Below are 21928 nucleotides of genomic sequence, written 5' to 3'. Positions count from 1 at the left end.
CAAGCTGTGTATAAATATCCAAGATGTTGGTGGATATGTTGTTGGCTGTATTCCATGCTTTGTTCAGGCAATTTGAAGGATCATGCCTGGCATATGTGCTGGTGAGTCTACCTGATGTCTGCTATAATAGATTTCATAAAATGAGGGAATGACACTCAAATGCTGAGAACATTTCACTGTTTGAATAGGGGAAAAATGCTCAAAAGTCATATTAAGATTTTCCTTTAAGTAATTAAATATGAAAAGAAAAGTATATTTCCTAGCCCTGTTAGTTTCTGTCTTGTTCTTCTGTGCTTTAATGGTGAGCTAGATGACTGTGGATCATTCCTCTTGACTAGTACATACGTGAGTGCTTTGCATATGTTTCTGACTTGCAGCAATTGGTAAGAAGTGCTTTAATGCTTTAGTCTATGGATCCTTTTTGCTTGGCTTTGTGCTGTTCTTCTCAGTGGTACCCTATCATTCTTGTTTATCAGTTTTGCAGCATAAATGTGTGGCTTGTCGATCTTTCTTCATAAACACTTCGTACAGACCACTGGCTGTTACTATTAATCCCTGTATTTTTAAAGTCTTTAGCACCTGCAGACCCAAAGGATAACTGATTTTCATCAGCAGTCTTTGGCAAAGGCTGATTTTATTCCTGGTGTGTTCATGGCCTTTGCTGATGCTGATTCTTCCTTTCAAAGCATAAAGCTCATGGTGACCTTTTCTTCTAACTCTTGAACTAGAAAGAGGAGACTGGAACTTCAGGAGAAAGAACTTGGTGCTGGCTTCCTAGGTCAATGTAAAGATGAAGGAGGGGGGAGGAAAGAGCTGCATTTTAGTGGTGTGTGTCAGGCTCCCTTTCTGTCAGATGAGGCCATCTATATGCTGGGAAATGCCTTAGGGTACTTCTTCACTCAGAAAAAGGCTGGCAGAGAATTAAAAATGGGCAAAAAGGTGATTTTCTGTAAAGTACAACCCAAAAAGTATTGCAGAAACGTTTCCCCTCTTGTCTGTATATGTGTGTGTGAGCACTTGCCTGACTAAGTAAAGGATTAACTGTGTCAGGACTATGCATTGCCTTTAGTTAATAACTTGAATGCAAGCTGCTTGGACATCCTTGACTATAAAACTAGACTTTAGTTTTCTTGAAGATTAATTAATGTATTTTTGGCTGCAAGTATTTGGCTCATGTGATGTCAAGTGTAATGTCAGGATGACAAGCTATTCAGACCATTATGCTAAACCAGCCTGGCCAAGTGTACCGATGGATCAGTATGGACAGGCTGCTTCACACTGTGAGGATAGCCTCTTCTCACAAAGCTGCCTTTCTCTGGACTTTTTATGAAACTGATTTATCCAGTGTCAAGCAGACACTAGGTATCAACTCTTAATTAGAAAGGTGAGATACCCACCTATAATGAATAATATTCAAGTAACCACTAACAAGTATGGACAGAACAGACAACAAATAGAAATGTATCTTTTATCCTGCAATGCTTCTCTTTGTACACAGTCAAAAGCTAAGAATGTTAGAGGCAAATAATTCCAGCAATGATTATTCATGTGGAAGTAGTTGGTGTATGTTTGGCAGAGAGCAATGGGAAATGCTGCTGTGCTGATTTGTCTGCTGACAAAGTGGTCAGCAATCCCAGCAGAGGAGCATAACATTGCAGAGGCAGACTGAATGGCTGAAAGCAAAAGGTGTCCTGTTCTTCTAGGCTCCACTGTCTTGAAATTCACACTGCTAAATGTACTATTCCAAAGTTAGACACCTGGATCATTAATCAAACATTTTCTTTGCTCAATCTCACATCTGCTTAATCACTGGTGCATAATTAGAATGGCTCTGGTTTAATGACTCTGTAGATATATCTTGTAAAATACCACACAGGTCCAACATAGGCAGTGCCAATACAAGTTCCCGTGTTCTTCCCTAACAAAGGATTTTAGTCATGGAAGAGTCACCTTTTGATGGGAGTTACTAATCTGCTTTCAATCTGCATTCCTCCTTCTGTTTGCTGCTCTGCTCAAGCAGCCCACAGAAGTGCCAGGTTTTTCTTGCTAATCTTGGTAATTGTCCACTGAAAACTGAACTGCCATGGTGAACTCATTGTGCAGAAGCAAGGGGCTGGTAATGACTCTTTGTCACTACTGATTGGGCTGTATTTAAACCAGCAGCTCGGAAGATAGTTTCTTTTTTCCTCATTATTAATCCCCTAAAGCAGTCTTCCACTGTGTGCAGGTCACTGGCTCTTCTTTTGCATCTTAGGGACTGCCATTTTTGTGCGAAGTGCATTTCTTTTATCCTTCTTTGTGTTTCTTATTGTCTAAAACTCAAGTAGCCCTACTGAACAGCTGCTGTGCTTAATATGGATGTGGATCTGCAAAAAAGCAGGCTGCAGATTTTGAAAAAATCATGCATGCCACATATATAAAAGATTTGACAAGACTCCAGCTTTAAAAATAACTTACAAAAATATCCATGCACCTGGAGAGAAGGCCAGTGTTTTGTCATTTTAAGATGCTAATTTCTCTTACATGGGGAAGTGTGTGTCCAACATTCCAAAATTAAAGTATTTTCTTTCCAGCTTCTTTAGGTTTTATTCAGAAATAGAAGAAATTGCTGCACTTCATTTGCTAGAGTAGAATAGAATAGAATAGAATAGAATAGACTAGAATAGAATAGAATAGAATAGAATAGAATAGAATAGAATAGAATAGAATAGAATAGAATAGACCAGACCAGACCAGGTTGGAAGAGACCTTCAACATCATTGTGTCCAACCTATCATCCAACACCACCTAATCAATTAACCCATGTAACCAAGCACCCTGTCAAGTCTCCTCCTGAACACCTCCAGTGACGGCGACTCCACCACCTCCCCGGGCAGCCCATTCCAATGGGCAATCACTCTCTCTGTGTAAAACTTCCTCCTCACCTCCAGCCTAAACCTCCCCTGGCACAGCCTGAGACTGTGTCCTCTTCTTCATTTGTACTTTTCAAATCACATCCTTTTCTGTCATCGATCTATTAGTAAATTAATCTGTCCTTTATACAATTAAACTATCTGCAAAGCAGTATCGTAGACACCAAGTACAGTGACATAACTAAAAAGTGTACCTTGTAATGCACAGAGATGATCTGTTAACATCTCTGGATATTATGGCTGAAAGACTTTGTCTCGTGCCTATTTGTCCTCTGAGTGTGTTTGCGTAGTGCATTCTGTTTGAGCCATCTAATAAACAGTTAATATTCTGAGCCAGCGGCATACAAATGTTAACAGCTGGAGGCTGGGCAAGTCTTCTATTAACTGAAGCCAAAAAAAAAGCCCTAGACATTAATCACTGTGTGGCATCCTGATGTTTGTGATGCTGCCTCAGTGTGTGATTACAATATGTTCTCTATCATCTATCTGACGTGCCTATCACCGTGATTGTAAGTGACATGCCTCCCAGTCTTTCAGCATTTAGCAATACATTATTACACATTCCAGTTCCAAAATAAGTAATATTATGCCACACTTATCAAAGGAATTTCAGTGTTTAACAAGCATTTTATTTATTTATTTTGCCATCAACTATTAGGCAGAGCAGCTTAGCAGTTCACACACCACCCATCCCAAGATTTGGCTAAGCTGGAAAGCAGTGTGTGGAGGACCACATGGATTCTTTTGCTTAGGGGAGGTTGTCCATCTGGTCCCTTACCATGCTTCTAGCTCAGCCTCTCTGGTGTGTTTGATGAGTGGACCACTAGATGGATAAGGAACTGGCTTGATGGCCGCACCCAAAGAGTGGCTGTCAATGGCTCCATGTCCCAGTGGAGGCCAGTGACAAGCGGAGTCCCTCAGGGATCAGTCCTGGGACCTGTCTTGTTCAACATCTTTGTGGGTGACATGGACAGTGGCATTGAGTGCACCCTCAGCAAGTTTGCTGATGACACCAAGCTGTGTGGTGCAGCAGACATGCTGGAGGGAAGGGAGGCCATCCAGAGGGACCTTGACAGGCTGGAGAGGTGGGCACAAGCCAACCTCATGAAGTTCAATAAGAGCAAGTGCAGGGTCCTGCATCTGGGTCGAGGCAATCCCAGGCACAAATCCAGGCTGGGCAGTGACTGGCTGGAAAGTAGCCCTGAGGAGAGAGACTTGGGGGTGCTGGTGGACAAAAAGCTCAACATGAGCTCTCACTTGCACTTGCAGCCCACAAAGCCAATCAGATCCTGGGCTGCATCAGGAGAAGTGTGGCCAGCAGGTCGAGGGAGGTGATCCTCCCCCTCTACTCAGCCCTGGTGAGACCCCACCTGGAGTACTGTGTCCAGTTCTGGAGCCCCTATTACAAGAGGGATGTGGAGGTGCTGGAACGTGTCCAGAGAAGGGCCACAAGGATGATTAGAGGGCTGGAGCACCTCTCCTGTGAGGGCAGACTGAAGGAGTTGGGGCTGTTCAGTCTGGAGAAGAGAAGGCTCCGAGGTGACCTCATAGTGGCCTTCCAGTATCTGAAGGGGGCCTACAGGAAGGCTGGGGAAGGACTTCTCAGGATGTCAGGTAGTGATAGGACTAGGGGGAATGGAATGAAGCTGGAGGTGGGGAGATTCAGGCTGGAGGTGAGGAGGAGGTTCTTCACCATGAGAGTGGTGAAACCCTGGAATGGGTTGTCCAGGGAGGTGGTCGAGGCCCCGTCCCTGGGGGTGTTTAAGAGCAGGCTGGATGAGGCTCTGTCCAGCCTGATCTAGTGTGGGGTGTCCCTGCCCGTGGCAGGGGGGTTGGAACTAGATGATCCTTGTGGTCCCTTCCAACCCTGAATGAAACTATGAAACTATGAAACTATGAAACAATCCTTAAAGCCAAACCAAAATTAAAGAAAACAAACAAACAAACACAGAGATGGGACAAAATGTGTGCAGGGACTGTGTTCTGTTTTGGTACCTTCCATATGTGTTAAATCCTGTGGAAGAAACCTGCAGAAATTTTGCCTTCCTTTCTCCCTCTTAGGAAAACGGCAAGAACTATGGAAGTGCTAAGACTGTTATTTGATTGCCCTGTTTTCCACTGATTTTGTGGTGAATATATGCAAAATTATTTGGATGCTGAATATATAGAATGGCTTGAGTTGGAAGGCACTTTAAAGATCATCTAGTTCAGACACCTCTGCCATGGGCAGGGGAACCTCCTACTTGACTAGGTCGCTGAAAGCCTCATCAAGCCTGGTCTTAAACATTCCCAGGGATGAGGCATCCACAACTTCTTTGGGCAACCCATTCCATGCATACATCCTAACAAACACAGTCCAGGATGCTTGGTCAGAAATTAATCTACTGTGACTCGTTAAGCATTTCAAGTGTAGATGATGGAATATATTTTGAATCATCCAGTAAGAGGCTGTTGGTTTGCTTGCAAGGCCCAATGTTACAAGTATCACAGTGAATCAGAGGTTGGAAGGGACCTCAAGAGATCATTGGGTCCAACCCCCTGCTAAAGCACAGGAATGGGTAGGTGGGTTTTGAAAGTCTCCAGAGAAGGGCAATCCACAACTTCCCTGGGCAGCCTGTTCCAGTGGCCCATCACACGCACTGTGAAGAAGTTTCTCCGCATGTTGAGGTGAAGTCTTCTATGTTCAAGTTTGAACCCGTTGTTCCTTGTCTTACTACTGTCCACCACTGAAAAAAGCTTGGCCCCATCCACTTGATACCCACCCCTCAGGTTTTTATACACATTGATGAGATCCCCTCTGTCTTCTCTTCTCAAGACTAAATAGCCCCAGGGATCTCAGTCTCTCTTCAATTATATATAATGATGTAGCAGTTTTTCAGTTTGGAAACTAGAATAGGGACACATATTTACAACAGGTTCCCCTCAGCTCTGTGCCTTAGACTCTTTTAAAACCCATGAGCTTCTAACTTGCTCTTCCACCTTGATTTTGGTGCCTTTCCACAGCTCTTTTCTAGCATCCTGGTGCACAGCAAACCAATGTTACTGAGTCACAAACCTGTTTCCAGTTTGCTGAGGGTATACTCCAGAGTATGCTAGGTTGTCATATTACTATAGACCATCTTTTACAAAGGAAGGAGAGAGAAGTATTACTACTTGCTGCCTCCTAATTAGGGGATGGTATCAGAAGGGTGAGCAGAGCAGGAGTAGTCTTGGCTCATGAATCATGATTAGGCTGTGGCAGCTCAGCTGTGAAAAGCCTGTGGAGGCCTTGAAGCCAAAAGCAGAGAATGAGAGTGTTAGTCTGAGGGGAGCTTTTGGCAGGGACTGTTTTGTGGTGTTTTACGGAGTGTTGTTCATAAACAGCCCTTTTTGTTGATAATTCTCCTCTTTTCCATTTTTTACTTATTTTATATTTACCATCACCACACCCTCTTCTTTTTGATAGGAGACTCATTGAAGCATCTTAATGCAATTATAGTTCCTTTGTTGATTAATGTAGATTTAATTACAAGAGTAGTTTACATGGTTATGTTTTAAGAGCCTTATATAAGAGATTAATGAAAGGCTGAACAACAGTAAATACATTAAATAACATTACATAACCACATAAATATTAGTAATTGTTGTAACACTGGACATTTTAATGACCCTTGCATGTTGTAAATAGGTGGTTGTGAACATTGTGAACATTATTCTCCCATGCTCCTGTAAATGTTAAATAATCCCTTCAGCAAAATCTTTTCAGTAGAAGAGGTTTTATGAGTTGGGGTTTAATGTTGCAGTGCACCACTGTGCAGAGATGGGAAAGCCTGACAGATGGAGGGGTTTGCAGTCACTGTGTTTTGGTAGTAGCCGTTGGGTTTTGTCCAAGTGAAGGATGTTTCAGCATAAAAGATGCAGAGAACAGTGCTCCCCTGTAACTATCAGGTTAGGGTAGGCCTGCATGGAATCTCTCCAAATAATAGTCTTGCCAAGATCATTCCTTGATATAGAAAATAGTTGAGGTTCAACTGTCAAAGATGGGGGATAAGAGGGAGAAAATTCTGAGATTTACTGGATGGAGGTTATTTTTCTACTAGAAAAGCAATGGTGCGAGGCTCCTGCGTGCTTCCCAGGTGTGTTCATGTCTTTTTCATGTCCTGTGATCACCTGCTTAGGGGTGTGAAAGTATCTTGGGACTACATGAGGAGTGTCAGATGAGATTTGGGAATTTGATTTGTATTTTTGAAAACCATCCATCTAGGATTGCTCTCATCCATAGGGTAGAGTTCAGCTTACATCAGGTTTTAAAGGACATTCATCTTTTACACTGGATAGGAAGCCTCTGCATTAACGGTTAACTGCGGAGAACATTGAAGCATTTTTGGATCTAGATTAAATACTCAGGTGACACAAGAAATAGTGTATTAAGAAATGTAACCTTGGAAACCCAAGTTTTTCAGTATTCTAATTATCATACATTTTCCTAATTACGACCTGACTATCTTCTCAGAGGTTCCCTGGGTTTTTGCTGCTATGCGGCTTGCTCTCCTACTAGCCTGCACTCTTAGTTTCTTTTTCATTTAACCTACCCATGGTCCATCTTCTTTCAGTTTCAGTAGTGGTAATAGAAGGAAAATCCTATTGTTCCCTTAATTGCTGATACCACCCAAGGAAGCTGCTACATGACATGCTTTCTCATTTGCCACTAGTGTATTTCTGGCCCATCTGATTCCTCTTATGCATTGCCGTTTGGTCAATGCTTGTCTGACAATGCAACGATACAGAGGGAAACTAAGCTCTGCTTCTGCATTCAAGGAAAGTACCTAATTATCTGGTTATATTTTCCCTGTTTCAGGGCGTATTTGTCCAGAGCTACATTTCTTAGAGATCACAGAATGCTAGAATTTGTGAGGGACATCAAAAGATTGTCTATTCCAACCCGCCTACAATTCTATTCAATATCTCTATTGATGATCTAGATGGGGGTATTGAGTCCATCATCAGCTGGGGGCAGGTGTTATCTGTTAGAGGGTAGGAGAGCTCTGCAGGGGGACCTTGACAGGCTGGACAGATGGGCAGAGACCAAGAGCATGAGATTTAACACATCTAAGTGCTGGGTTCTGCACATTGGCCACAGCAACCCCATGCAGTGCTACAGGCTGGGGTCAGAGTGGCTGGAGAGCGGCCAGGCAGAAAGGGACCTAGGGATACTGGCTGATAGTAGGCTGAACATGAGCCAGCAGTGTGCCCAGGTGGCCAAGTGGGCCAATGCCATCCTGGCCTGTATCAGGAGCAGTGTGGCCAGCAGGAGCAGGGAGGTCATTGCACCCCTGTACTCAGCACTGGTTAGGCCACACCTTGAATACTGTTTCCAGTTCTGGGCTCCTCAGTTTAGGAAAGCTGTTGAGTTGCTGGAATGTGTCCAGAGAAGGGCAACAAAGCTGGGGAGGAGTTTGGAGCACATGCCCTGTGGGGAGAGACTGAGGGAGCTGGGGTTGGTTAGCCTGGAAAAGAGGAGGCTCAGGGGAGACCTTCTTGCTGTCTACCACTACCTGAATGGAGGTTGTAGGCAGGTGGGGGCTGGTTTCATCTACCAAGCAACCAGCACCAGAACAAGAGGACATAGTCTCAAGCTGCACCAGGGGAGGTGTAGGCTGGATGTTAGGAAGAAGTTCTTCACAGAAAGAGTGATTGGCCATTGGAATGTGCTGCCCAGGGAGGTGGTGTAGTCACCATCACTGAAGGTGTTTAGGAAGAGACTTGATACAGTGCTTGGTGCCATGGTTTAGTTGATTAGTGTTGGATGATAGGTTGGACTCAATGATCTCAAAGGTCTTTTCCAACCTGGTCAGGTCTGTTCTATTCTATTCTAAATTAAGTGCTTCTTATTTGCCTACAAGTAGACATTTCTGAATTAATCTCCAAAATTTTGCTTATACTTTCTACAAAACAACCAACTAAACTATAACCAACTAAAAGTCCCAAACCGACAAAAAACCCAATCAAAAACCTCTAAGGAAATTTAAGTCACTTTAGGTCACTTAGATCTCTACAAAATTGTGTTACAAATAAACATCTATTTCTTTAACAGCTTGCTTGATTATAAATCCAAACTAAGAAATGGTCCAATTATGTTTTTATAATCATTTAAAGAACTCACCATTGCTATCAGATTTGGCAGTGAACACATGGTTTCTGATGGTCTAATTTTTATTTCCTCGTTTCTTAAATGAAACATTAAGAAGTATGAAACAGTTTTATGCTCCTTATAACAAGAATAATGGCATTATACCAACAAAAAGAAAACTACTTAACAAGAATAATGGCATTATACTAACAAAGAAGAAAACTATTTTTGCCAAAACCATTACCTGCAATCAAGGGATTTTAGCTTATTTGCATTGTGTACACACCACATACCTGAGGCATTTCTGGAGGCAAACAGAATTTTGCAGGTGAGTGCAAGCTGAATGACTATAGGTGGCTTCAGCAGGATTCAAATGACTTGAAACCCTGAATCCACAATACTCTATGATTGGATACAGGATGTGTGAGTAGCTCTTGTTAGTATTGCCTCTAACTGCCAATCATTTGCAGCTGAGCTAGTCTGGGGTTTACTTTTGTGGTGCCATAATCAGTGGCTGAATGTTCTTACTAAAAGCCTGAAATGGTAGGCATCATACTCCCAGAGAATGAATTTGAAAAGCTGCCTGGGTTGTATATTGTGGAAGACTGAGGTAGTGGCGCAATAATTAGTAAGCTGGTAGAAAGCAGAGACCTTTCACATCCAAAAGTATTTTCAGTGATGTGTCTAGAAAAGGGAATGCTACACGTAGACTAACATTAACAGTCTCTGCTTAAAGATGGTTAATGTATAAGAGCCAATTTAGGCACAGTAGGAATCTATTCTGAATATTTTGTAGATACAAAAGAGTGCTTTTAGATTGGTGAGGGTTTTTCCTTCTTTTTCTTTTCTTCTTTTCTGTCCTGTGGATTGATCTTCTAAGTTTTGATACTGCCATACTCTTGCATCAAATGAAGACACAGTTTGTCTTCAAAACTGTTTTCCCCTTAGATTTCTTTGGATAGCTTGCTTCTAATTATATTATGTAGGAACCTGAATTTAATCTGCATATCAAAACATAGCATCTTCACAGTTTATTGGAAGATTAGCTTCTGCTTGGGTTCCTTCTAGGAATAACTCCTTATCTAGTCTGAAAATATTACTTTCTGACTTCAAGTTTGTGTACCTTAAACCCCCTTTGAATTCATTAGATTAGCAGTGGGATTAGGGTAAACTGAAGAGGATGCTTAAGAAGTAAAATAAGGGAAAGCCTTCCTTTGAATAGTGGCTAGATTTTACTTTGCATAGGTATTTGTTTTCTTCCATCTTGTACTTTTGTGGTTCTCATCTGTTTTTCTATCCTGCTCTGATTTGTGTTTTTCGTTTCTTCTCACTTTTCCTTTCATTCTGCAAGTAGATGTCTTGAGATTCATTTTAAATTATTTCCTTCAGTGCCTTTTAAAGCACATTCTCATCTTTTGTATGCATTGGATGTATTAAATTCTTTCTGACATCGACATTACCCCTTGATTAAATTACCACCCTGAATTCAATTGGGTGCCATGTAGCTTTGCATAGACATAAAGCAATATTAGTTTTCTCTTGCTACCTTGTGTTTCACTTTGGTCTCTGCTAGGCATTTTCTTTCTTTTAAGAAAGAGTTTTTCTCTAGTCCAAGTTGCTTTTCAAAATGTTTATGTATACGGCCTTAAAAGAAAAGCAGCAGAGACACAGTGCGCACCTGATTGTTTTCTTGTATGTTATCTTTAAGCCTAACCTAGTGATGAATCTCCCTTATAACTAGTCCTGAAGTACACACCAACGAAAGTGTCTTCTTTCATCTTCTGTAAATGAAATTGTAATAGTAGTTATCCTTGAGCAACCATGATAAAAAATACATCAGCTTCTTAATTGGTATTTAGTGTTGAAGCCGCATTCATCTGTTGTTATTGTATGTGCAAAAAACAGACTGAGAATTATTTAAGCCTTTCTTTTGTGAAAATTATATAGATGCTCTGAACCAGATATCTCTTTAAAATAGAAAGTTCTTAAGAAAATCACTTTTATTGTTACTTCATTTCAGGTAACATTCAAAGCATCAAGATACTCTGTTTCTCCAGACTTAAGATTTGTTCTTCTTGCATATGATGTTAAACAGGTAAGCCAACTGTTCTTAACCAGAGAGCATCTAAATTGAAACTCTGAAAGCCTTGTTTTGTATATTTCATGTGCAATTCCACGTAATGTAATATGATTCATATACATGGTTTAGTTGATTAGATAGTTTTGGATGATAGGTTGGATTCGATGATCTCAAAGGTCTTTTCCAACCTACCTTACTCTACTCTACTCTACTCTACTCTACTCTACTCTACTCTACTCTACTCTACTCTACTCTACTCTACTCTACTCTACTCTACTCTACTCTACTCTACTCTACTCCCCTACTTCTCTTCTCAAAAGCTATCTGATGCAATGGTAGTGAAGTATGTATTTAGGTATGTACGGAAATGACACAAGGTAAATTGCTGTGTCTCCTCTCTGAAGTGTCATGCTTATTTCTTTAGCAAAGGTGTCATAACCCTTAAACTGCTCTGTGACTAGCTGATTGTGGGAGAGCACATCTTTTGATGTGCCTTCTGTTTGAAAAAAACTCTACATGTCCTTTATGGACTCTATATATGGATACACACATATATATATATAATACTCTCATTTGATTCATGTTTTATTCCTGATTTTGGTAGTCTGAAACCTGATTGTCTAAAAGTCTCTTGGACGATATGATGTGGGGTATTTGTTTCTCATAGTATTTAGAGATTTTCCAGGCTATCATGTTGTCAAAAAGAGTTTCAATCAGTAGTACCACATGGAGATTTCTTAAATAAATCTTTGAACAAAACAAAGAAGGAACTGGCTTAATTAATTTCCTCTGTGCATATTGGTGTTTGTATAAAAGGGTCTGTCAAAATACGAATTGTTCTTTGTTACAGAATAGTTCTGGATTGATTGACTCAGTGGTTATTCAAGCAAGTTTAGTTTGGGTCTTCTTAATTTTATTTTGGAACAGTAAAATTTACAAATTCATATTAATACCTGTGTCCTTAATGTCAGAAGGTAATGTTTAGCAATGAGAAAGTGTTACTATTGTTTAACACTTTAAACTACAGTACAGTAGTTTGCTTACTGTTTCACGTTGGTAACTGATAGCACAATAGATGTGTGTTGTGGATTTAAATTCTTAGAACAATAAAAGATTAATTTCCAGGTCAATATACAAACCTTTCTTGTCTCCTGGTAGCATTGCTGTATTGATCTGTATACCTGCAGCTTTAAGAATTACGTCTGCAGACTAGAAAATGTGCTGGAAGCTGCTCTGAAATAGTCTAGAGTTGCTGATGTAAAATGGTTTGTTTATTTGGTACTAGAGCCAAGCAGAGTTTTCTTCTACCAATTCCAGTGCACTTTGGATCAAGATCTTTTTCACAATACACAAATACCAATGAACTTGGAAAGAGCTGCTGTTCAGTCCACGTTTTTTTTGCTGTGAAGGTTTCCAGTTTGATTGTTGCCTGAAACCTACTTGCACCTTGCTGTTTCCCTTCTTGATTGCTTATTATTGTGTGAAAGAACCTAATAATCCCTCACACTGACTTAAGTGCCTCATCTGATTCTACTGAAATGCTAATTTTTGATGGATTTGTTTGTGTAGGATTTTTCTTAGTAATAGTATATATAGCTGATACAGAAAAATATGGAAAATGTGTAAGTATCCATTATACTTCATTGCATCTAAATGTTGTAACATCAGGGATGAATCCCTGACTCACAACAAAGACAGTCCATCAATGTGCATATTGCTCTCAATATGGGCTGAACAAATATATCACTTTGCGGTACAGCTCCCTTTCCATATTTAATTCTTGGGTTTGTTGCGAAAACACATTTTCCCCTCCTTTTACAGTCCAGTTGCTGGTAGTGACATAGAGGGTTGAGATTTGTAGCATTCACATTTTGCATCTGGCTCTTTCCTTTGCTCAAGTATATTGACAAGAAGTAATTAAAATGAGGAATTAAAAGGGCTTGGCAAGCAATTTGTGTTGGTAGTCCTGGATGGCTTTAGATGAGGCTTGTGATGCTTGCTGTCAAGTGCTCCAGCTGGGCTCATGGCTTTCAAACCAGAAACATACTGTGATTGTGGCATCCTCTAGAAATGATGGTGATGGTGCTAAAATTGGTTAATAGCTGCATGTTGTTCAGTCAGGTGTAAATACTAACAAATGCCATTGATGCCTACTACATCCTGAGAAAAATTGGTTGCTTAGGGTGGAAGGGAAAATAACAAAGAGTCTAAACCAATTCTTTAAAGTTACAAAAAAGTGTTATTGTGGTAAAAAGCCTTTTTCCTCCCTCCTTTTTTTAGAGCCTGGCCTATTTGGCCTTGATGAAAGGAAATCCACCTGTAGCCCTTCTCCTTCCCCTGGCTATCAACTATGAATTATTAAATTTATTTCTTATAAGATTAACATTAAACAGCATAACTTAATTGAATATTAAAGAATCTGAACTGATTCTACTGCAAATAATTTTTTAATCTCATTTGAGTTTAACATTTTATGAAACTGAGGGTTACTTGTCATGTGCTACAACATAATATTGAGCCTTTAATGATACCTAGTTTGAGGAACCGCAAGTAACTTAATGTAAGCATTTAACTGATCTCATCTATGAGTTGCTACAGAGCCCTGGACTTTTCTCCCTGTGTTTGCCCCTTATTTTTCCTTCTTTATGAGGATTTAGGTGTAATTCTGTCATATATTTGAGGGGATTTCTGCTTTTGCAGACTGTTCAGACTTTGGGCTTTTCAAATGATAATGGTTGTTTACACACATTAATCTGTGTTCTTCGCAGTGTGCAGTAATACAGCTGGGACAGATTTATTAATCAACAGTTTTATAAATAAGCCAGGGTGCTTCAGCTGAGCAGATTGGAGAAAAATAGAGACAAATGTTTCTTCAAGACATTTTGTCATGAAATCGTAATTAGAAGCAAGGTTATTTTGATGTTTGGATTAAAAATAAATGCAGAGTTAAATTAAATTGTCGAATATTTATTTTAGTGTTGTCAGCATTTTCTTTAATCTCTTTTATGCTTGGAATGGCAAACTTTAATTAAATTTGCAGTTGTTTCAGCGCAATTAAGACTGTCCTCTCTGCATAACGGGACATAAATCTGCATGAAAATAAGCCATCTTTGAATACAAAAGTAATAATTGAATGAATCATTTAAATTGTGCTTAATGGAAGGAGCAAAACCATTTCATGTGGCATAGCAGCTGTTTTGGTATAGCTTTACAAGATGCATGTGGAGTAAAGTTCCATTCCTAAAGAATTCAGTGTTGCAAATTGACTGCTGGACCCCAGATTCCCCTCCATCTATGCCATAGCAGGTGACAGAATGTAAGCCACTTACTCCTGGAACAAGCAGGTTGTCTGCCTGGCTTTATCTTATCTAATAGAAAGTTGTGACAACTTTAGAGGCACTTTCTGAGTGTTCTTTGCTGCAGTATTCCATAGTTCTCCATGTCTAAAACACTTTCATTAATTCTTTGAGTTTTGGGGTGTTTGTTTCTTTTGGTTTGTTTGATTTACTTTAGCAAAACTTGCATGGATCCACTGTGTGTCGTTCAGACTTTGTCACTCACCGTAATTCAGTCAGCATCACTGAAAAAGTCTCAGTTTTTCAAGGCAGCAGATCAGTAAGTAGGAAGTAATTTGAGAAATGAACACGTACATTCTTGCTGAATGTCCTGCCAGCTTGATTCTTCTGGGACAGTGGGAACAGAGCAGCAGGGAGACAGTTGTATGTATTGTAGGCAGAGAGGAGACATTTCCATGGTTCTATAACTTTTTGATTTGCTTTTGAAGGCTTCCAAGGTATGAGCAGAGAATGTGATGCTCTGAGAGGCAGGGTACCTAAGACAGTTGAGAATTCCAGAGAGAGGTTATTTCACTACTGCTTTAATAAGGACTATGTTCAAATCACATTTAAAATTTCTCTCACTCTGCTCATAGTGTTACTCACAACTACAAAATCCTTAATTATAGTTTTGATTAGAAAATTGGACATTCTGTATTTGGATTATTGGTAAAGAATGGGGCAGTAATTTGCAGCTTGCCATGCACTGAGTACTGAGGTCCTAAGAATATCTTTTACCGTTGGGGAAGTCTGAGGTCCTAAGAAAGTCCTTTACCATTGGTGTCCCTCAGCAGAAGTTTGTACCTTGCAACATGGCTCTGGAGCCCACATAAAATGAAAATGAGCTTTATTCCAGACATTAGTGTGGGTTTTGCATGTTCTTCCCATGCTCTTGCTATAATATAATATGCCACAGAATAGTAAGTGAAGAAGTAAATGAGTTCCTCTTTTTCTTTTAAGTCTCTTTCTTTCCCCCTCACTTGATGTAATAATCCCTTTCTTTGTGATTTTGTTTTTTTTCCTATAAGCTGTCCTTTCCTTCTCCTTGCTTTCAAGTCCCTTTTGAATACTAACATTCAGGATCTTTTCTTGCTTTATTCTCTTTACTGTTACTAATGCACAATTTCCTGCTTTCAATGCAAAATGAATTATGTGCCGGTTTTTTTTAGCCTTTGGTTCATAAATGTGCTTAAAAGACAGATTGAAGTTCAGCTCCAGTTTAGAAACATAATCATTTATAAACTCTCTAAAAAAGGAAATATTTTTTTCTGAATTAGGGCTTCAAATGGTAATCTTTTTTTAAGCTAGATAACTTTGATAAAACAATGTATTTAACTTAAAACACCGTGAAAATAACTTCTAATCATTCTTATGGTAAGATCAGGATGAAGAATAACCCAATTATTTTCAGAAGAGTAGGAGAAAAATAGTTCTAAACATCATTCATTCAGTAAGAATGAAAATTATTTCAAAATATTTTAATGTATTGAAGTATCATGGTATCAGTCAGGGTTGGAAGGGACTACAAGGATCATCTAGTTCCAACCCCCCTGCCATGGGCAGGGACACCCCACACTAGACCAGGCTGGCCAGAGCCTCATCCAGCCTGGTCTTAAACACCTCCAGGGATGGGGCCTCAACCAAAGTGAAGATGAGAGTCCAACATAGCATTTGAAGCAAAGAACTCAAAGAGAAAGAAGCTGCTTATCTGCTGTGTGCTGATGGATGTCATCACTTTGCTGCTATAATACCTATTTTTAGAGGATAATGATAGGGAGTACTGACCACAGTCTGCAGCGAATGGCAACAAGTGACAGGCTCATCAAGCTTTTAGAGATTAGCACTGATACTGGCTTACTCAAGTGCACTGAAATGATCTTCAGTTTATCTGCAGATTAGAAGAATACATGAGTAGGAAAATACAATGAAACCTTCATTTATGATTATCTGTTCTGCATTAGGAGATTGTCTTTCTTCCAGTTAAGTGGCACACAAATGTTCAGTGGTCTCTAATCTTCTTGGTCAGTGAAATTGATTATTGGATGCTTCTTTCCTGCAAAACTTAGAGGACACAGAAATTACCTTGCATTATGTCACATTATCTAATGAAGGCATTGGTTGGTGTTAACGTGCAGGTGTTTTCAAGGTATAGTTTATATAGTACCTATGAAAATCTGACTTTGAAGAGTACTACCTAATGATTAGAAACATATATGCCAAAGATGAAATGAAATCTGTCTTCTAACATAGAAACAATATTTTCTCAACAAGATTATTCCATACAAAAGAGTAACAAAAGACTTCTTACCTCAGCAGTGATTTTTGACAGCATTTTTTGTAGTGCTGTCTGTGAAGTATAGGTGTGATACAAAATTCATACTTTTTTTTCTCCCCCCAGAAATGCATGCTTTTTAAAGATAAACCTGTTTGTCACATGTATTTCTCTAGGTCCTCAGGGTGATCTTTAATCTTTCATTTGTTCACTTTGAGGTGAGTCCAGAACGTGCATGCTCCTGATCCAGACATGACTTTCCCGTTCATATTTATCTCTCATCTCTACCTTGAGAACAATAAAGACCAGGTTTTATCAGCAATGCGAAAAAAAGGGGGCAGGAAAGAGAGAAAAGGGGGGTGGGGGAAAGAAACAAAAGGAGGGACTTTTAAGTCAGATTCACCCTCAAAATTTGCCAATATTTTTTTAATACATTTTAATATATTTTCTTAGGTATGATCAAATTAAGTGTTTAAAAGGTCAGATATTGAGAAATTCATGGAAGTGGGCTTCTCAAATTTTCCCCTTTCAAAGGCTGTTGCTTTACTTCAGTTGAAGTTTTATCTGGATAGAACAGAATATGTTAACATAATAGCTAGGCTGTAGATGGGCTTGGCATAGTGTTGACTCCCATATATTTGACTTTATGTAGTGTTGTGGTTTAACCCCAGCCGTTAATCAAGCACCACACAGCCACTTGCTCAACCCTGTTATAATCATAATAGAATATACAAAATGAATGAAGAATAAAATTGCATACCACCCACTGAACAATGCTTAGTCAACCCCCAAGCCATGGCCCCTGGCCAGCTCCCCCCTGGTTTATATACTGGGCATGATGTTATATGATACGGAATAACTCTGTAACTCATTTGGATCAGCTGTGCTTGTTGTGTCCGTATCCAGCTCCTTTTGCACTCTCACCCTCCGCTGTCAGGGCACTACGAAAAGCTGCAAAGTCCATGACTTAACTGCTTAGCAACAACTAAAACATCAGTGTGTGACCAACATTATTCTCTTCTGAAATCCAAATCACACCACTCTAACCAACTACTGTGGCAGAAATTAACTGTATTCCAAAGAAAAGCAGGGCATACAGCTCCACAGATATGCGAGGCATGTTAAAGATGTAACAAGACAAGATCTTTGCCTGGGAAGATGATGTGTTTTGTAGTGAAGTCTGGCAAAAATGGTGATGCTATGTGTTATCATGAATTATGCCATAAAAGTGACTATTCATATGAATTATGTCATAGTAGTGACTTTTCATATGAATAGATTATGTCTCACTTCTATTCAGGGTTTCATCTAAATTATGTATCACAACAGAATAACCACCAGTCTCATAAATAGAAGATGGGGAAAATAGAATGCATTTATGCTAAGGATTGTGGCCATTGATGTTTTAGTATGTGTCTGATAAACAGCCTGTTCATGTGTCATCCATGTTGAAGTGCAGTGAAGTAGTTCCATTGAATTTATCACAGAGCTTACTAGCTTGCTGCTTGTTAGAAGTCACAGTTATACCTGGAGCATCTGCATAATATTTTGCATTAGTTTTCTTCATGTATACATTAATATATTTACATTATTGCACATTTTTGGTGGGATAACAGAGCTGCTCTCTCCCAGGGCATTGCTGTGATCACCTGCAGAACAAGAGGTGAAATGTCACACTTTGCCCCTATAAAAAAATTTATGAAGTGAAAAAGTGAGAAAACTGGATACTTCCAATAGTTTTTAGGTTTCATTGGTGGTTGTTGTTTGTATCACAGTATCACTTAGGTTGGAAAGGACCTCGAGGATCATCGAGTCCAACCTATCAACACAGACCCCATGACTAGACCATGGCACCAAGTGCCAAGTCCAATCTCCTCCTGAACGCCACCAGGGACGGTGACTCAACCACCTCCCTGGGCAGCACATTCCAATGACGAATGACTCGCTCGGTGAAGAACTTCCTCCTCACCTCGAGTCTAAACCTCCCCTGGCCCAGCTTGAGACTGTGTCCCCTTGTTCTGCTGCTGGTTGCCTGGGAGAAGAGACCAACCCCTTCCTGGCTACAACCACCTTTCAGGTAGTTGTAGAGGGCAATGAGGTCACCCCTGAGCCTCCTCTTCTCCAGGCTAAACAATCCCAGCTCCCTCAGCCTCTCCTCATGGGGCTTGTATTCAAGGCCTCTCACCAGTTTTGTTGCCCTTCTCTGGACATGTTCAAGTGTTTCGATGTCCGTGTTTAGTTTTGCTTTTGTTTTACTCTGTTGCAACAGCTGTCCTGTCACTTATGTGCCCATGTGCATACATTTACCTATCTATCTTAAATTTCTGCTGGGAACTGCTTGATTTCATCAGCTGACATGGTGATTCAAGTATTCAGGTTCAATGTTGTGTAACAGTGTCAAAAACATAGCTCACCCTCCACTTTACATAGGTAACAACATGAGACAAGGTGCTGTTGCTTTTAAGATAACTTAGTCTCTCTGTTCCGTTTCTTCTTACAGAATTGCTGTTTAACATAATTTTGTATGTAAACATTTGCCTCAACAACCAATGCAGCACTACAGGCTGGGGTCAGAGTGGCTGGAGAGCGGCCAGGCAGAAAGGGACCTAGGGGTACTGGTTGATAGTAGGCTGGACATGAGCCAGCAGTGTGCCCAGGTGGCCAAGAAAGCCAATGGCATCCTGGCCTGTATCAGGAGCAATGTGGCCAGCAGGAGCAGGGAGGTCATTCTGCCCCTGTACTCAGCACTGGTTAGGCCACACCTTGAGTCTTGTGTCCAGTTCTGGGCCCCTCAGTTTAGGAAAGCTGTTGAGTTGCTGGAATGTGTCCAGAGAAGGGCAAAAAAGCTGGGGAGGGGTTTGGAACACAAGCCCTATGAGGAGAGGCTGAGGGAGCTGGGGTTGCTTAGCCTGGAGAAGAGGATGCTCAGGGGAGACCTTCTTGCTGTCTACAACTACCTGAATGGAGGTTGTAGGCAGGTGGGAGTTGGTCTTTTCTCCCAAGGAACCACCAACAGAACAAGAGGACACAGTCTCAAGCTGTGCCAGTGGGGGGTTTAGGCTGGATGTTAGGAAGAAGTTCTTCATAGACAGAGTGATTGGCCATTGGAATGTACTGCCCAAGGAGGTGGTGGAGTCACCATCACTGGTGGTGTTTAGGAAGAAACTGGATGGGGCACTTGCCATGGTTTAGTTGATTGGATAGTGTTGGATGACAGGTTGGACACGATGATCTTGGAGGTCTCTTCCAAGCTGGTTAATTCTATTCTATTCTATTCTATTCTAATTTACCTACAAGATAGCTTTTTTTTTTTTTTTTTTCCCATGTAGAGTTGCCCAAATATAAAAATCAGTGTTCATGTTTTCAACTTCTTGCTCAAAGACAGCCTTGAAAAAATAATATTGTGCTTTGCTATAGTAAAAACAGAATCTAGGGCACTTGGCTTTTCAAACAAATAATACTATCATTTGTATCAAGTATAAATTCTGTTATTTTTAGGAAGACTGAAGCAATGTCCAGCTGAGTTGGCTAGATCCAGCAGTTTAGAAACACAGTCTTAACATAACTCTGATTTTCACATGGTAATATTCCTGTGTCACATAATATGCCAGAGGGACTGCAATCCCTTTGTTCTAGTGCTACATAAGTAGGTGATATTGCACTGTTTTAAGACAGCAGTTGTCTTTATGAACTATTTATTTTATACAGCAGAAGTTCTACCTTCAGCTGTGAAATTGCCATCCCCTATCACATTCTGTTTCTAATGCCCCTGAAATGCCTTCTGTGAGTGAAGGGTAATTCTGTCATATTCCACAAACAAAAAAAAGCATTAAAAAAAACCAAAACAGAATTTTTTAAAGCCCACTTACCTCTTGCTACAGTCTGTTGTGTGTATTGATTAGAGGGGACAGTCTCAAGCTGCACCAGGGAAAGTTTAGACTCAAGGTGAGGAGAAAGTTCTTCACTGAGAGAGTCATTTGCCATTGGAATGGGCTGCCAAGGGAGGTGGTGGAGTCAGCATCCCTGGAGGTGTTCAAGAGGGGATTGGATGTGGCACTTGGTGCCATGGTTTAGTCATGAGGTGTTGGGTGACAGGTTGGACTTGATGATCTTTGAGGTCTCTTCCAACCTTGGTGATTCTGTGATTGATGAAGTTACCAAAAATCATGTACAACTGAAAGTTAGTTTTAAAATCCAATTGTAATGTATGCTTTTTTAGAAGGTGAGCTACTGGTGATAGTTGTATCAAGTATCTGTGAGGTCATTCTTCTTCAGCAATGCTGAATGGAAACATAAGGGTTTGTTTCTTGCTTTTGTTGCATTTTTGTTTGGTTTGTTGAAGGTTGTTTTGGTTTGGGCTTTTCCGTGTCGTTGTTTGGTTTGGGTTGGGTTTTTCTTTTGTGGTTTTGTTGTTGGTTGGTTGGTTTGTTTTAACAAGGAAAAAGACATAGAAAGGCAGCCTGAATAGGTCAAAAACTTTTAGGAGTTCTGATTGGAGACTGTATCAGTAGCTGTTAGGGGCTGGAAAAGCTGAAGAGAGCTTTAATTTGGATTAAGATCTGACAGAGTTGACCAGTAGCAACTACAGTCAGCTGATACACCCATCCATTTTGAAAAGGTCTTTGTTCCATGCTTCCAAGAAATAATTCCCTTCCATGCTGTCAAAAGAATGTGGACTAAAAGAGTATTTTACACATCTCTCCATTTTGACAAGTATTACCCTGTGCATTTATCGTTGTTAGTTCAACTGCTAGTTATTGATTTCTCCAATACAGCAGCTGGCTCACATCTTCAAATGCAGCAAATAAATGACTGCTGAGGACCAAAATCACTAGAACATATTACTGAAATCCCATGCATGTTTTTTGTGATGTGGACATCAGCATGTTCCATAATGACTAATTTCAGATCTAACTTAAAGACACATTCTTTCTGCATGTACTGAAAATAAACATAATGAGATTACATAGAGGATAACCACCTTAACAAATACCTACAGGCCACTTCATGTGTTCAATACACTTAGAAACATCTATTTTAAACACTGGGGTGGGTTTTTTTGGTCCTTAATTTCATTGTTTTCAGAATATCTTCTATCTGAAATTCAATAACAATGTATCTTACTGAGAAATGTGATATGCATGATAGCTTTCCCATCAAAGCTTTAAATAAGATACTTTAGTATTGATGAATGTAATCCCAAATGGTCACTTAATCTTT

General features: G+C 40.1%; 1 protein-coding gene across 1 annotated transcript in view; it reads left to right on the top strand.

Annotated features, from left to right (window-relative positions):
* Positions 1–21928, top strand: part of DPP10 (dipeptidyl peptidase like 10) — a 324986-nt gene that overhangs the window by 153388 nt on the left and 149670 nt on the right. The window contains exon 5 of the mRNA XM_068139088.1: positions 11042–11116. Coding sequence (XP_067995189.1) covers positions 11042–11116 — 75 coding nt within the window. The remainder of the gene's footprint in view (positions 1–11041; positions 11117–21928) is intronic.

Source organism: Melanerpes formicivorus, unplaced genomic scaffold (assembly GCF_026170545.1).
Source record: "Melanerpes formicivorus ecotype bairdi unplaced genomic scaffold, bMelFor1.0.p_v2 SCAF_5, whole genome shotgun sequence".
NCBI lineage: Eukaryota > Metazoa > Chordata > Aves > Piciformes > Picidae > Melanerpes > Melanerpes formicivorus.
The sequence above is the reverse complement of the archived record's forward strand: the minus strand, read 5'-3'. Positions and strand labels throughout refer to the sequence as shown.